Raw genomic sequence first — 16011 nt, 5'->3', positions numbered from 1 at the left:
ATGCTCCAAAAGAATCATTACTTTTCATGTGCATTACACATAAACCATTAAACCTACATATCCTTTTTGAAAGGGAACATCAAATACTAAGCAATGCACTCACTGTTCTTTTTAAGTACTTTATCTATGCATCACTGTTCCCAAAACAGCATTTCAGAATTGCAAATCGTATACAAGCAAATGAGAAACTTGTCACTCCCAGGTTCACACCGTTCAGTGGGGGTTTTATCATGTTCCTTCCAGCTACCCTTAAGAAAACCTGCAGCAGTCAAAACGGAAGGAAAAATGTCAAGTCAAATTAAGAAAACCCCAGACACTGCAACCAGCATGGAAAGTACTCTTCCTGCCATGCCTGCCAAGCCCCCCCAAGTTGTCTTGCAATCCAAGGTCATACAAGTTTGTAAATAAATTAATTAACATACTTGCTTTCCTCAAGGAAAACCAAAACCTCTGCTAAAACTGGATACCAGTATTCCTAGGATGCTGCTCATGAGAGTTAATTTTCAAACTCTGCCCTTCGCTTTGTCTCAAAAAAACCCCAAAAACCCCTGAAAACTCAAAATACAGTCACCCTCAAACAACCGGTTAAAGAAAACAAATCACATCCCTAGATGCCTATTTTGGGAGGTTTTTGTTTGTTTGAGAAGGCCTGTTTCATCAGGCCAACAGCAGCAACAACAAAATACAAATCAGACCCTATGCTGGCTGCTGTGTATCAATCCCTGTTCTTTATGAATAGAGATGTACCCAAAGTGTCAGATGTGATGACAGACACATCTGGCAGAACGTCCACGCCTGCCTGTGTCTCCAGTACGATGTCAGATGCCGAAATGCTGATACTTTCTCAGGCCTCGGTATTCTGCCCACAAACCACTGTATCTGATCCTATTTCTGCTGCTCCATATTTCCTTATAAGCTCATGCCCTTTATCACTCACCAGCCAAAGCAGGAAGATATCACAGACACAGCACAGAGCAGGTAGTGAGAACCAGCTTTCAAAATCTGCTTGGAAGTAGACTCAACTTAGCCATCTTTACTTCCACAGCAAATACACCAATATTTGAAGCAAAGAAGGAATACTAGTTTTTCCCCTGAATTACACAGTTGTCTGAAATAGCAACAACATGTTGACTATCAGGATTTCTGAGATTTATTTCAGGTTCTGGTAGAAGAACATTGCGTGCAGTTGTTGCAACTGCTGCAGCCATTTCTGGAATCTCTGCCCTTAGCCTTAATATCAGTGCAAGTTTCCTAATTTTGTTACATAACTGGTTCATGGCTCCATTTGAAGTAACATGACACAATCTCATATATACTTTACTCACAAAAATAGGGGGGAAGCACTCTGAACTGAGAAGTCCAAGATTCTGCACCTCCTATAATTTACTTTTGAGCCTGATGCAGTATTAGTATTTACTAATTAACAAAAAACTTCTAATCTTTAAACATATTCTGCTGCTCAATAATGTAGAAAAATCCAAGTCCTTAAAGGGAATTATACTCAAGTTAATTTTGCTTCTTATCTGCTATAAGAGATGTCAGTTTTAAAATTCTCACCAAATACAGTAATTGCTGTTAGCACACTGGATCTGAAAGCCATTTCTGAGAATGCTGTATAATTTTAAAAAAATTAAATAAAAACCAGCACGTGGTCAATCTCTAGTTCTTTCTATTCCTGTTTTTTGTACTGAATACTATCCTGTTATCCCATTAAACATTTGCAACCTTACACTGAGAAATCTCTAAAACACTGCATGTATACATCTGCTCTTACAACTATAACAACTTTATTAAGGAACAGAATTTCTATAAACACCAACTTTTTAATTTCTATATATATAGCTGCCTTACAAATACTTGAAAAAAAAAACAACCTCCAAACAAACAAATATAGTCTCCACCTTGAAATAAAACACCATGCTCCTTTTTCTTCTCTCTTGAGATTCTTAACGCAATAATAAATCTTGCTCACTGGAAATACTGACTTGTGTTTAGGAAGACATGTTTATCTGTCACCAGGCACTGCACAGCAGAGTTGTGGCTTCTTGATGACTATAGTCAGGAAGCTGAAAACCACTCCTAAATCACCAAGTTTGCATCATGTTCTACAAATAGTTATCCAGCAAGTTTTTGAAGTAGCTGAGGCATGAAGTGGCTGAGCTGTCAGAAAAAGCTGCTGTCTCTTGTAACAGCCACTGTTCTGTAGGAACACAGTTGAAAATGCTGAGCTTCTATTCTTAAAAAAAAAAAAAAGTCTCTGGAGTGATCCAAGCAAGGAATTGCAGAGTAACAAGCCTTACATGTGTATCTGGCAAGGTCCTCAAAACAATCATTAAAAATGGAACACCATTATACCTGAAGACTATCTGATAGGGTCTAATCAGCAGTTTCTACACAGGAAGATCATGTCTCAGTCTATCAGCATTTCTGGACATGTCAAACTAACTGATAAACAAGAGCAAGTGATAGAACATACGTGGACTTCCAAAGAACCTTTGGAAAGATGTCAAAGACTCACAAATAGTCCATTGTCTATGAAAAAATACATTGCCACAGATCAAAACCAGCCAAAGCACTGAATAAAATCTGGAATCAACATTCTTCCCTGCAACCAGTTAACTGGATAATGAAGATTAACAGCAGCATCCAGTCTGCACAGAGCAGGCTATTGATCACCTGATATCGGTGCCCAGAAGCTCCTTGGATCACAGACCACTGGCCTGCAGCTCTTCCATTCAGTGTCAGTCCAAGGCAAAGTGCACACAAATCCCTGTGTCCTTCATGCAGAACCATCCTAATCCTGAAACCAAACAGACTAAATTTTCCTAGTCTGGTCTCTTTATGTTCCACTAGCTTTCACATACCTTAGCACACTGCAGTGACAGAGCCAAACATTCAGGGCCTCATCCAGCATACATGTGCCTGGTGACTACCTTGTTGAAGGATGAGAGCATCCAGAAATGGCAAATTCCAGGTAAGTACTCAACCATCAGACTTTTAGTAGAAAGATGAACACAGACACCATGTCATTACTCATCAGGCCCTGACAGGTAAGGATTGCTTACAGAGATGCCCCACATTCCTGCTGGTTCCCAGAGCTCTAAAGAGGGAACTTCAAGCAGTAGTGACCTCTTCCTAAAGACATCCACACAAATGATGGCAAAGGTCATGATGGCCCTGTAAGGCTCCACAAGTGTTTTAACCACTCTAGACCAGTATCACCACAGTATACTGTCCTGAGTCGCCAGCTTCCAGCCCCACAGCCCACGAGAAAAACTCCCAGGGCCTGACTGCCACTGCTGCGCCACAGCCGCTCACGCGATTCACCCGCACAGCTTCGCGCCGTGCTACGGCACCGTGGCACCTCTGACCGCAGCCAGCGTGAACACTCCAGATCTCTCCCTGTAAGCCTTCTCGAGCACCATTAACACAGTAATCTCCACTAATTAGGGCTATTTCCCCTCTCCTCCTCCTATTTGGACCAGTAGACTAGGGTTTTTATGAAGTATTGCCTAAATTAAGTTCTGGAATAGAGTGAACTGAACCCTGTCCTATTATTCCACATTTTAAGCTTCTGTAAAAAGGTTCAACAGTGCTCACTATATTTATCTTTTATACTGCAAAGAAGAAAAGAAATCCTGAAGCAGTAACATTTCTAGATGGCCAACTTAAACTAGCAAAGCTTAAGAATATGTAGGAATTTTAACAATGAAAAGGCAAAATATATTCAGTATCAACCATGTCAATGTTATCTGTAAGGGAAGGCAGGGGGAGTGAACTATAAGCACCACTCAAAGCCTTAAAAACTGATATCTCAAATCCAAAAAGGAACTTTGGGAGCTCAGGGACCTCTTCCATCCAATATAATACAGTCAGAAGAGCACGGAGACCTGAATAAAAGGGGAATGACAAGGAAAACATTGCAGTACAGCTCTGTTGATCAGGTGTGCAATATGACTTGAAATACAGCTATTTTATTGGGAGAAGAATATTAGAGATGGGCTATGAATTAACAACCACGTGAGAGACTCTCCTATTGAAACAGGCAACCATGAACAGAAAATTAAGGCATTATAATAAATTAAATGAGACTTCAAGAGAAAAACAGAAAATAGAGTCAAGAAAACAACAGCTTCCCAATAACACAGGCTACTTCATTTATTAACTAAGCTGAGACGATAGCAAAGCCAAATTTTTAACAGAGAAATACTATATTACAACACATAAGTAGACTGTTAAACTCACTGCCACAGGAAGTCACTGATGCCAAGATTTTACTCCCATTCGAAAAGAAAGCAGCTATTTAAACACACAATAACAATAAGGGAAAAAAATAAACACACAGCTGAGGGAATCTCAAGCTTCATAGCCCAGGATTCAAGAAAGCATCCAAAGAGATCACTGGGATATATTTGGCCATCCAAACACTCCCCTGAACCCGACCACACAGCAGCCAGAAGCCAATACCAAGGAGAGTATGAGCCACACACAGAACAAACTGTCCCTCAGACAGATCAACACCAAGAGCGTTTAGCTGCCAAGCCAGCATCTGCCAACCACCTAAACCCCAAAAGCATCTGGCGCTGGCCAACTTCCAAAATGCAAGGCTTGCACGATTTCACGTTTGATGTGATATTGCTTTAATTTCCTCTCCCACTCTGCAGTTGTATTTTGTTTTTTAAGAACAGAACCACAATGTATTTGCAAATAGGAGTCCAATGCTTGGACTCATTCCAGAAAGCCATCTAGGCTCTTTGGAGAACATCTAACACCACCTCAAATGAGCAAAGAATTAAATACTGAACATTATATGTATTCCCAGCAGAAACAAATTTGGAAAAAATCCCCTTCACATGCATAAATTAAGAAATAAGAGAATAGTTCTAGGAACCCCCTGATATCCTCCCCTTCAACTAAAAAAAAAAAAAAACCACACCAAAACCCACCACAAACACAAGCTGTATTTTCAAATTTTCTGACAATACAGTGGCTATCTCTCTATATGTATTTGTGTTTGCTCTAACTTTGAAGCTGCTCTGAGATGGGCTTGGACCAGACTTCCAGTGATCCTTTCCTAAATTATTCTATGATTACATGTAGAGCATACCCAAACATTAAACAGCAATACATTATAGCTCAAATTAGTATTAACCCTATTTTCCCTTATGACAATTTATTAAGCTCTTTGGGTTCTCCTTAAAAATTTGAATAGAATTTCTTCAAATAATTAATCATTTCCTCTGTACCCATCAAGAAGGTCCTTTACTAATAACAGCACAGTAAACTCAAGGGAGAAAATGTGACATTTAAAGCTTTCTAAGTCTGCTACTTTTCACACTACCACATATTTCTGAGTAAGTGGTGGTCAACTGTCCTCACACAGTAAGACAGAGCAGTACCTCTGCCAGGTACCCAAGAGTTCTGTTTTATTTCCTTTATAAAACAAAAAAACATTAGAGAAAAAACAGGCCTACCTTGCTCTGTGGGCAGAAGCAATTAAGTCTGCCTGCTCTTACCATTGTCCCACAGCTCCCTATTGTCCTGTTCCACCCCACCCATCATAACAACCATCCCAAGTGTTTGGCTGGGCCAGTAGAAGTAGGCTACTGCTGATGGCTCAGAGCTTAGCACACAGACTGACCAAGAGTTGCTCACTTCTTGGAGAAGGGAGGGACTCAATTATGACTGTCTTTTTTGGGTAGGAATATTAATTTGGGTTACTACCTGTCAAAAGTTTTATAAAAATTTGTCACAGTGTAGGTGGTTAATGTCTTTCAGTTGCCATAAACTTCAGTTTCATCATCTGAGTAAGAAGTGACTTAAATGGGAGAAGACAGACAAAGAAAGCAATTGTACAAGCTTTGTGCCCTTAGTAAGTCTCGCTAAAAATCCATGTAAACTGTCTGATGATGAATCCATAAACAACACTGTTTATTATGAAAATAACTTCCTCACAGACAAAAGAAAACCCAAACCCCAATCTTTGACTGTTATCATTCTCACAGGGGTCCTGAGAAAAGAAAAATAAAAATCTACAATAATATTTCTGCTAGAAATAAGTAAAGACAGATATATAGAAAAAGCCAAGGAAGACAGTATATGTAACTTTGGAGAATGAGGAAAGAAATAAAGTCCACTGCTTTCCAGTGACCCCTGCCAGCTGTGACAGGAACAGCATTGTTCAACTCCAAGAGTGCTCCACCCCTCACTGCCTGGTCAACTGCCTCAAACAAGGTTGACTGGAATTCTTTAACGCACCTATGTCCCCCCTCCAATACCCACCAATACTGTTTCCTATTTCAAAACCTACAGGACTTTGATTTCTCCCCGAATTCACACCAATGTCTAGCAGCTATGGATACAGCTGGGATCAACTTTTTGAGACAAGCTGAGCTAACTCTGTTTTGGGAGAAATCCAGTAGTACCAGAATACTTGAAATCCTCCATGGAGTTCCCAACAATTACTGACAACTTATGCATATGTCACATTCCAAACAACACAAGAGGAAAAAGTTATAGTACAAACACTGAATTAAACCAACTAGGTTTCCGAATTCTTTTTATGGTGACTCAGGCTTATGTTTTATCCTTTGTAATATTTATATCCAGAATAAAAACATACATTGGCAGTAAAACATAGCAACAGAACGTTTAACTGCACAAACATTCCACTTCAAACAGGGATTGAGATCTTAAATACACAAGTTCCAAGCACTGCTCTCAACCTTCACCTTCAGAAATGAAAGTTGCTTGCAAATACTGTACAATGGAGTCCATCAAGGTGATGTGCGTACATACATTCATAAACACCTTACTGGAACAGAAATAAGACTTCTGAGAAAAGGATTATCCTTTCCAGGGAGTCACAAGCAAAGAGGCAAATCAAAGTAGATCACCAAAACTCAGAACTACAAAAATAGCCAAATGCATACAGCTATTTATAACTCAGAGATTTATTCACAGAACACTTTTAGCCTCTTAACCTCAGGGTAACAGAAAGTCTGATGCCAAGCACTAATGTATGTAACAGAAATACACCCTTCTGCTGCTTACTGACCATTCCAAGTGCAGCTGAAGATACTAGGATTCACTTACTAGGATTAACAGGTTATTTCAAGTGAAGCACTTCTCCCTGATAAAACAGATACCACCATCTGTTTAACATCATCAACAGGAAGATATAAGCAGACAAATTACTGATGACACACTGTACGCAGTCTCATTCCTATTAGAGAATTCATGCGTCCAAACTGTAAGACAAACTGTATTTCTATAGGAAAGCTTTATCACAAAGAATTTCATAACATTAATTAAAGCAGTTTCAACAAGTCAGGTTTTCCAATTAATTACTTTTTCCAGCTAATTATATGAGAGATGGATAAGACACTGGCAAATTTGGAACAAAATGCAAGACCTGGCAGCACTACTTTTGAAGTGATCAATAACATATAAAAGCAATAATTTTGGCACAGAGCTTGACACTATGGACTCAAAGTTTCAGTGAATCTGATACACCTAAGTAATACCCACTCAGAGGCTATGTATGAGAAACAAAAGTAACAAACAGCTGGACAGTTCTAGTACTGTAAGATAAATTTTCCCCAGCTCCTTTGTTTCCCACCGAAAAGACAACAAATAAAACACCAAGCAAATGAATGTGACAGCATAAATTTTGAGTGAAGTTCCCTAACATTTTGATTCCCAAACGGAAAATCAAGGATAAGCTGTGGTCAGGTTGCCACTGTTTTAGGGTGGAAAGGGGGGAAAAAAAACAAAAAAAACCAAAAAAAAAAAAAGGGTAAAGAAAAAGAAAACATGAACGGACGTAAAACACAAGAATACAAGAAACGAGGTCCGAGACGAACATGAAGATGCTGAAATGCAGGACCTTAAAAGGGAAGCAGAAAAGACCTTGTATCACCTGACACAGGCACCGAGGCAGCTCACGGTACGTTCGAGCAGCTCAGCGCGGAGAAGGTGCTTCACAGCAGAGCCGGAGCGGGCAGGCACAGCCCCAAGCACGGGAAGGGCCACGGACCGTACCTGCACCTCTGCCGCCCGCACCGACGCCGGCGGCGGAGGACACGGCAGCCCGGGCACCGACGGCTCCGGGACGGCGCGGCCGCTGCCCGGCCGGACCCGATGCGGGTCCGGGGCGCTGCGGGCAGGGGCCGCACGGAGCCGCACTCGGACCCCCCGCCCCGGCGGGCCCGGCACCCCCCCCGCCCCCGCCGGAGGGGACCGCGGCGCCGCGGAGGCCGCGGTCCGCCCGCCCTTGCCCCGGCCGGGATTCCCCCGGGAGGGGGTGGGGGGCGGCAGCCGCCTCGCTCCCGACGCCCAGCCAGGGAAGCCGCGGCAGCACCGCCGGTGATGCGCGCCCCGCGCCTCCGCCGCGCTGTCGCCCAGCATCGAGAGAGCACCGCCGCCTCGCTCGGCCGCCTTCTCGCGCCCCGGTCGGCCCCTTCCCCAGCCGCGCGGGGAACTCGCCGCCCCGGTTCTCCCCCCGCCGCTGTCCCGGCGGGGCGGGGACGATCCCGAGTGCCGGAGCCCCCCCCGCTGCCGGACCCCCCCCGGGTGCCGGAGCTTCCCCCGCCGCCATCTCACCGTTCGCCGGTGCCGCGGGGCAGCGCGCGCCGCACGCAACGGCGGCGGGAAGGCGCGCGCGAGGCAACAGCTGGCGGGGGGAGCGGCGCGCGCGCCCAGGGGGCAGCGGCAGCAGCAACGGCGCGCCACCCGCGCGCGCCGCCGGGCCGGGGGCGGGGCCGGCGCGGGCCGGCAGCCAACGGCGGCCCCTCCCGCCCCCCGGGGTCGGGGCCGAGTCGTGACTGGCGGCGGCACAGCCCAACGAGAGCGCGAGAGAGGAGGCGTTGCGCTTGCAGAACAAGAAGCGGGACAGAGGCGTGGTCTCTATGACAGACAGCCCCTTTCACCAATTAGCGGCGGGGGCGGGGCTCCAGGGTGATCCACCGCCTGCTGGGAGTGGCGGCCAGAGCTCGAGGGGCGTCACCGACGGCTGATGAGAGGAAGGCGAAGTTAACTTGAGCGACGTCATCGTTACCCAATGACAATGGAGAACGGCAGGACGCGCGTTCCCGCTGGCCAATAGCAGTCTCGGGGCGGGTGAGGGAGGCGGGCGGTTCCCTGAGGCGGAGCTGGAGGGGTGGGCCGGGCGCCCCCTCAGCTGAGCGCGGGCCCCGCGGATGCGGCGGGATCTGCGGTAGGTGATGGACAACAAGGGGGGCTTCCGCCTCGGGGACCTCAGTCACGGCCGGGGAAGCGGGGCCTGGCGGGACAAGGCCGTGAGGCCGAGGGAGGGGCCGAGTTTGTGAATACAAAGCTGTGTTTAAATGGGGTTTTAAATCGGGCCTACCGCAGTATTTCTTTCGAAGTGTTAAATTACCCATACGATCGGAATAGGTTCTAAAACGGTATTTAATCGAACTGGGGTTCTGTTTAGTATGGTTTCACCATAATACGAATTTCAGGACTTTTTTAGGCGATGTTAAAGGTTTAAATATAAATGTATAGGTTCATGTTATCATTACAACTGAGCTGAGTGTCATATGTAAGTTGCCCTCCTCCCTGTTTTTTTCTTCTAAACAGGACAGAATTAGCTATCATAATATCCTCGTTATGCAGATCATCCCACCAAGGTCAGTGATATTCCTTGGATAGCTTCTCCTCACTGAAAATTTTCACTCCCTAATTATGTAGGTCCTATAATAGGAGTCAAGAGCTTTTTTATTTTCACACTGACATCCCATCAGTGTTCTCACTGAAGAGCCAGTTCAGACCTGTTATACAGTTGCATCCTTTTCAATGTTGTTGGGATAAGTGGGCTTCAGCAAAGAATCTGCCCATCATCTTTCTTTCATCGTGAGATAATCAAATGCTCCATGTAATCAAACCTTTCATTGTTATGTTACTCACTGTTAGCTCTCAGCCTTCAAAATCTGGTAGCTTTCTTTACTTGGACTTTAAGATCTCAAAAGTACACTTGGATTTTCTTGAGTTTTCATCTAAAAATGCCTCTGAAAGGACTGGAGCCTTGCAGTCCTTCCCAATCTGGCAGTAATGTCTGTTAGGTCAGAGAAAAGCAGTGTAACTTCTTCCCATGCTGAATTTTCTGCCTGTTTTTTCCAGTTGTTGCAAAGTGGTTCTTAGCAAATGGAAAGTATTTTCGAGTGAGCAACCTTCAAATTGAGTAGCCTCATGTAATACATCTTCAGTAGCCTTGTGTTTCCTCCAGAGACAAGTGATAGCACCTTTGAGTATCTGATAACCTGATACTTCTAAGAGTGTTGAGTTTCATTTTTCCTTTCAGACCCAAGTTTCCAGTCTGTTTCTGTTTGGTTTCTGCTTTCTCCAGTTTGCTAATAAGAGAGTATCTTTCTTGTAGTGTTTGTAGCATTGATTTCTAGAACTGGTTTTGAAAAACATTCTTGTGAAAAGAATGTTGAAACTTCAGATCATGACTCTTCATTTTAGCCACAGCCTTGCACTTGAGAATATTGGAAGTGTTTTCAAAATACTGTGTAAATGCTTTAGGCCAGACATAGTAATTCTGTAATCCCCTGCCAGATGGTTTAGGTTTGTTTCTGTAACAAGAGCAAAACAATGCTATCTAAACCTTCTCTGTTTTTTTTTTTTTTGGCCCCACAACTCCTGAGTGCTGCTTCTGAGCTTCACCTCTTCCCTAAGGAAGGGAAAGGTGGGGGGTCTTGGTTCCACCTTGTCAGGAACTGGCTTTCACCAGACCCTTTGGTGATCTGAGCAGAACTGAGATTGTGAAAAGCAGAACTACACAATCCTTCCTTAAACTTTTTTTTTTTTCCTAGTTCAGCTTAGGGAACTGCCCTGCTTTGGATACAAGTGTGTCAACCCCCAAAACGAAGAGGGGATGCACTGACTGCAACTCCAATTTAGATTATTTTAAGCAAAACTGGATCTTCTTACAATAAATCTCACTGCTATCCACTAAATCAAATCCATTCAAACATCAAACCCAGATTGAACAAAATAGCAGATCTGTTGAACTGTATATCAGAAGATGCAGATATAAACTGTAGGATGATTTCAGTGATGTACAGAATTTTTATCTCCTCACTGTAAGGTCACCTCATAACCAGTTGAGACAGCAGCTTTTACTTCTTTCCAGTAGCCAATCTTATCTGAGTACAGAATTTGTTCAACTTGCGAATCTGGAAAAAAATATCCCAGTTAAAAAGAAAAATGTAGCAGTAGATTTCTGCTTGTTGGGTGAGTTCAGCAGCCATAATCAGGTGATGTTGTGTGCATTGGTAATAACACAGAGGAAGCAGCAGCAGCAGCTGCTGGGCACAGGCGCTGGGGACACAGAGGGAAAGCAGCTCCTGTCCTTCCCTCAGCAGCTGGTGCTGGGGGTTCAATGCTTCAGAACACAACATCACACTTTCAGTAATTCAAATATTATTGCAGTCTGGAGCAAATCAAAGCTCATTTTCTTATTTCAGATGAGAGACTATTAGTGTTATAAAGAGAATTATTAAAAATTTTAATTTTTTTACATAATTGAAATACCTATTTCAGCACCATTTCACTGGTAAATATTCATTTTTGTAGCATGAAATAACAGAGGAAGATCACAGTCCTTCACACTTCAGTTTTTTACACTTGTAGAGAAAGGCTTTTGGCAGATGCAGTGGTAAAAGCTTTCCAGTTAGGAATATAAAAACTTAACTTTCATGACTGTAGTGGCAGATGCATTTGTCTTGTTTTTCTTTCGTCATGACTACAGAGAAATTTAAATATCCTATCCAGCCAATAAACCTGTCAGCCAGTGTCTGAATACTTGAGATACCTGCCAAAAAGCAAGCATTATCTGTAGCTTTTAGTAATTTCAAGATTGCTGGCTGACAGAAAGTTGGGCAGTGCTCGCTGGCTCAGTTTGAACCCAGGTCACTTCAGCTGCAGTTCTACAAACTGCAGGATTTCTCCGGGGGTTTTTGTGCTCCTTTGTGCTGAAACACATTTTACTCGCTACAGTATTATTTTGTTATTATTTTATTACAGATTTTGTTACAGAGAGAATTGTTACATTTTGTTTTCAAGTGTTAGCTGTGAGTGCTGGTGGAAAATGGTTCTAAACATATCCTTAGCATTCAAAAATCCTAAATGACAGCTTATTTAGGATTAAAGTACAGTTTGTTTCACAGAACAAATTTAGATTAAGGCAGTTACACAGCTGACTTAAGGCACTCGAAAGGAGTGGTGGACTGGAACAAACACTGTTCAGCTGAGCGTGGTAGTTATGAAAGTGCTAGGAAGCAGTATGTGGGTGAGTGGGAAAGCAGGAGCAAGGAATTGGTCTCCTTTATGGAATATGCCTAATGGTGGTGTAGTGCCATCTTTTGATGCCTTCCCTCCCACTTTTGTTTTGTTAGGTTGTTGCTGACAGCAAAGGACTTCCTCTCAAAGCTGTTTAAATGAGAATGTCCCTGGCGCAAAGAGTGCTGCTGACATGGCTTTTTACATTACTCTTCCTGATCATGCTGGTGCTGAAGTTGGATGAGAAAGCACCGTGGAACTGGTTCCTCATTTTTATTCCAGTGTGGATATTTGATACAATTCTTCTAGTTATGTTAATTGTAAAAATGGCTGGACGTTGCAAGTCTGGCTTTGACCCTCGCAATGGCTCCCAGAACATGAAGAAGAAAGTCTGGTACCTCATTGCAATGCTGCTGAAATTGGCCTTCTGCCTCGCCCTGTGCGCGAAGCTGCAGCGATTCACCACCATGAAACTGGCCTATGTGTTCATCCCGCTCTGGGCCCTGCTGATTGGGGGCATGGTTGAACTTGGATATAATATCTTCTATGTACGGAGAGACTAAGCTTTGCCAGGTGGTTTCCAGTGCCAAGACTGGCACCAAATTACTAGATTACCACCATTTTGCCACAAATTTATCTTCAGACTAGAAAGCCAAATGAGTCAAACTGGAGACAGACTAAAGCAGGCTGAAGACTGAAAGTAGACTTGTTTCATTTTTTTATTTTAAAACTCACATATGCTCTTGTAAATAAAAGTATTTGTTCAACATAAGCTGTTCTAATATGATTACTGTTACTTGTTACATGGAATAGGATACAGGTTCTTCACATGCAGGTAGAAGACCTTGTCAAAGAAACCACAACTGTTCTACCCAGAGTACTCAGCACATTGAGTAATCCTAGGAAAGAGGATGAGCTAAATTTGCTTTAAAAATCAGTAACAATTGACAGCAGCCAAATAAGAGCAATAAAAGGAATAAAGTAATGCACCTCTTTTTAATTTTTTTTTTGACTGAGATTCCATTGCCAGTCTAAAAATAAGCACTGTTTTCTAAACTGCTGAAACAGCCCATAACCAGTACATTAACCTTAGGGAACTCAGTTGGTAGCTGAGCTGTGCCAGCAGAAGAGGGAGACAATGGTGATTCCTTTCCAAGTGAGAACTCACCAGTGTTGCAAAAGACTGAAAATGCAGGGTGAATTCAGTACTGCATTTGTACCTGCCCAAAGTGATACTTGAACTCTTGTTCAAGTTTTTAATACCCGAGGATATGAAATTTTGCGGGGGTGAATCCTTGGCTTCATGGAACACTGGCAAACTCAGACATAAGGAAATTACCTTTTTCAGGTAACAAGTGAATAGGACTTCAGGAAAGAACTGCAACTACAAGTATATTTTGTGGACTAAAGTGCTCTTTCAGGAGATACAGTAACACCAAATTCAAATGTAGCAGTTATCTGGGAGATTATTAACATGCATGCTGAAAATGCTGATCCATTTACAGTTCCTAGAGACAAAAGAATGTAAAGTGAATGAAAAACAGTCTAGGGTAACAGGACATACCTAGACCAAAGTGTCTCACTAATAAAATTTTAATTATGTACATTCAACTGTACTTGTCTGTGGGAAAAAAAGTCTTCCTGAAGTGTTTGGATTTACTCTTGCTGTTTTACCACACAGGCGTGAGTAAAAACACAGAGGAACCATACTGTCAGAGACTGCTGAAAGAACTTTATCTAAAAAACCAACATATTCCATTCTAAGGCAATGAATCTCCAAATGATCTTTAAAATGAATTTAAGTCATATTTATTTCAAAGTGGTTGACTATCCTGCCTTGCTAAAGGAGAAGCCAGGAAAAAACAAAAACAAAAGAATTCTAAACTGTAGCTGCTGTTAAAAAAATGTAAAGTATTTATAAACCCTTTCTTATAGCAACATACCAACTTCTCTGAGCAAACCCACGTACCCAGCCCCAAGATATGCGCATCAGGTAATTTATGGGGAGTGCCTGGCAGGAATTTGTTCTAGGAGAACTTGTTCTAAGAGATGTACCTATGCATTGTGTAGATCTGAAAAATACTTAATGGACGGACCCTGCTCTGTGTCTGAGACTTTTTGTTCATTCATATGAGGTTCCTGTGGAGAACTGACATCTTTCAGTCTTGAGTGACTTTTCTAGTAAAATTGGCACTTGTGATTAGGATGAGCTGTGGGGAGGGAAAGAGTACATTAATCTGAGAACGTGCTCTTAGACCTACTGGTTACAGGAGCTGTGAGAGCGAGCACACCCGCGCAGGTGCCATGGGTGGCTGTGTGTGGGGAGGAGAGAACAGGCTTCATCTGCACGTCCCACTTGGTTCTGTTCTGCTAACAGGAACCCAGGCCACTGCGCCCCTGTGTGGAATGCACTGCCACTCCATGGCAGCCAATCTAGACCTTGTGAATTTGTTATGGCTGCTTCCAAAATATATGAAGAGTATCTGAAGCCCTACCTCCAATTCAGGTACACTTTGACAACCCACTTAACAAACAGGGATACAAGTGTGTAACAAGCATTCCAGCACCTCAGACAAGATGATTTTATGTGCAGACACACACACACTTACCTGTGGCAGGTATAGGTCCAAGCATAAAGTAATACCCATAATCCTACCCCATCCAATGATTCTGGAAGAAAAAAATTCCCAACCCCCTTGTTCAAAGGATGCCAGAACAACCCCATGCTGCTCAGGAGAGCAGAGCAGCTTTTCTCAGCTGAGCTGATGATGGTAATTGATTGTTATGACATGAAACAAAAGATGGAAGAATAAGAACTGGCTTCATTGGAACTTGGTGTATTATTAGCAAGATAGGCCGTGAATGGTGACTCTGCCCCCTTAATAAACCCCTTCTCTTCCACAGATGTAACAATTATCTGAAAGTTTGGCATCTCTAATTAACTAGAATCACACACAGTCCTTACAAATCTCCTTTTAATTGTTGCCTCTAATTCAAGTAGAAAAAGATCAGCAATTTCAGTTTTGGTTGTGAGTTTGGCTTTCTTTCTTTTTTCTTTTTTAAAGGTTTACAAATCTTGAAATAAATTCTTTGGAAAGCTGAAGCAGATGCTTCTTGCTGGTGTTATACAGAAGTCACACACAGCCAGACCGAAGTGCTCAACTTTGCAAGTTCCTTGTCCTTACAGGGAAACTTGTACGAGAGCATATCCCTTTTGAGAATTTTGTATCATATTTAACTGACCTGAACAGATCCGAGATCTTTGTGCACACTGTGCTGCTTCTTTGCCTTATCAGAACTTCACTCAGAAGGATTTATGATACAAAGTACAGTATATCCCACTGTGACCTTTCCAGAAAGTGCTGCAGGAATTAATTACATCTGTTCATAATTACGCTGTTCTCAAAGGTGCTGGTCACAGCTTGGAAGTGGAAGCAATGCTCCTCATACATTTTCCTAAATTTACCAACTGCCCAACTGATCTTCAGTAACAGGATAAAATGGGAGAAAAGCAAATTTGCTGAAGGTGACAGGGAAAAGGAGAGCTACACGCTGAGATGGCTCACACTGATTTGTGATAAAAAGGCACAAGGATGTTATCTCAGCTCTTTGTGGCACCTGATGGGGGACAAAGGAAAGAATTTGGCCTTGAGGAGCTTTGTTTTAAACTGCAATTCAAAAGCTTGTTGAAATCAACTGGAAGTA

General features: G+C 42.8%; 2 protein-coding genes across 6 annotated transcripts in view; one reads left to right on the top strand and one right to left on the bottom strand.

Annotated features, from left to right (window-relative positions):
• Window positions 1-8703, bottom strand: part of PHTF2 (putative homeodomain transcription factor 2) — a 61763-nt gene extending 53060 nt beyond the window's left edge. For 3 of the 4 annotated variants that reach the window (XM_014255186.2, XM_014255188.2, XM_005526020.3), the window contains exon 1: window positions 8605-8703. The gene's annotated coding sequence lies outside the window, so the exon portion shown is untranslated. Of the gene's footprint in view, window positions 1-4245; window positions 4353-8604 lie in introns of those variants that run through there. The other variant, XM_014255187.2, reaches the window with a different exon arrangement.
• A 433-nt stretch (window positions 8704-9136) lies between these two features.
• On the top strand, window positions 9137-13078 carry TMEM60 (transmembrane protein 60). 2 transcript variants are annotated; one of them, XM_014255168.2, is made up of 3 exons: window positions 9140-9217; window positions 9604-9653; window positions 12423-13078. In XM_014255168.2, exon 3 carries the CDS (start codon window positions 12465-12467, stop codon window positions 12867-12869), a length of 405 nt encoding a protein of 134 aa, XP_014110643.1. In that variant the 5' UTR covers window positions 9140-9217; window positions 9604-9653; window positions 12423-12464; the 3' UTR covers window positions 12870-13078. The 2 variants fall into 2 exon arrangements, with proteins under 2 accessions (XP_005526076.1, XP_014110643.1); XM_005526019.3 differs by lacking the exon at window positions 9604-9653 and having other exon boundaries at window positions 9137-9217.
• The last annotated feature ends 2933 nt before the right edge of the window (window positions 13079-16011 follow it).

The sequence above is a fragment of the Pseudopodoces humilis genome, chromosome 5 (genome assembly GCF_049639895.1).
Source record: "Pseudopodoces humilis isolate 2021_Gansu_Grassland_sample_001 chromosome 5, ASM4963989v1, whole genome shotgun sequence".
In the NCBI taxonomy this organism is placed as follows: domain Eukaryota; kingdom Metazoa; phylum Chordata; class Aves; order Passeriformes; family Paridae; genus Pseudopodoces; species Pseudopodoces humilis.
The sequence above is the reverse complement of the archived record's forward strand: the minus strand, read 5'-3'. Positions and strand labels throughout refer to the sequence as shown.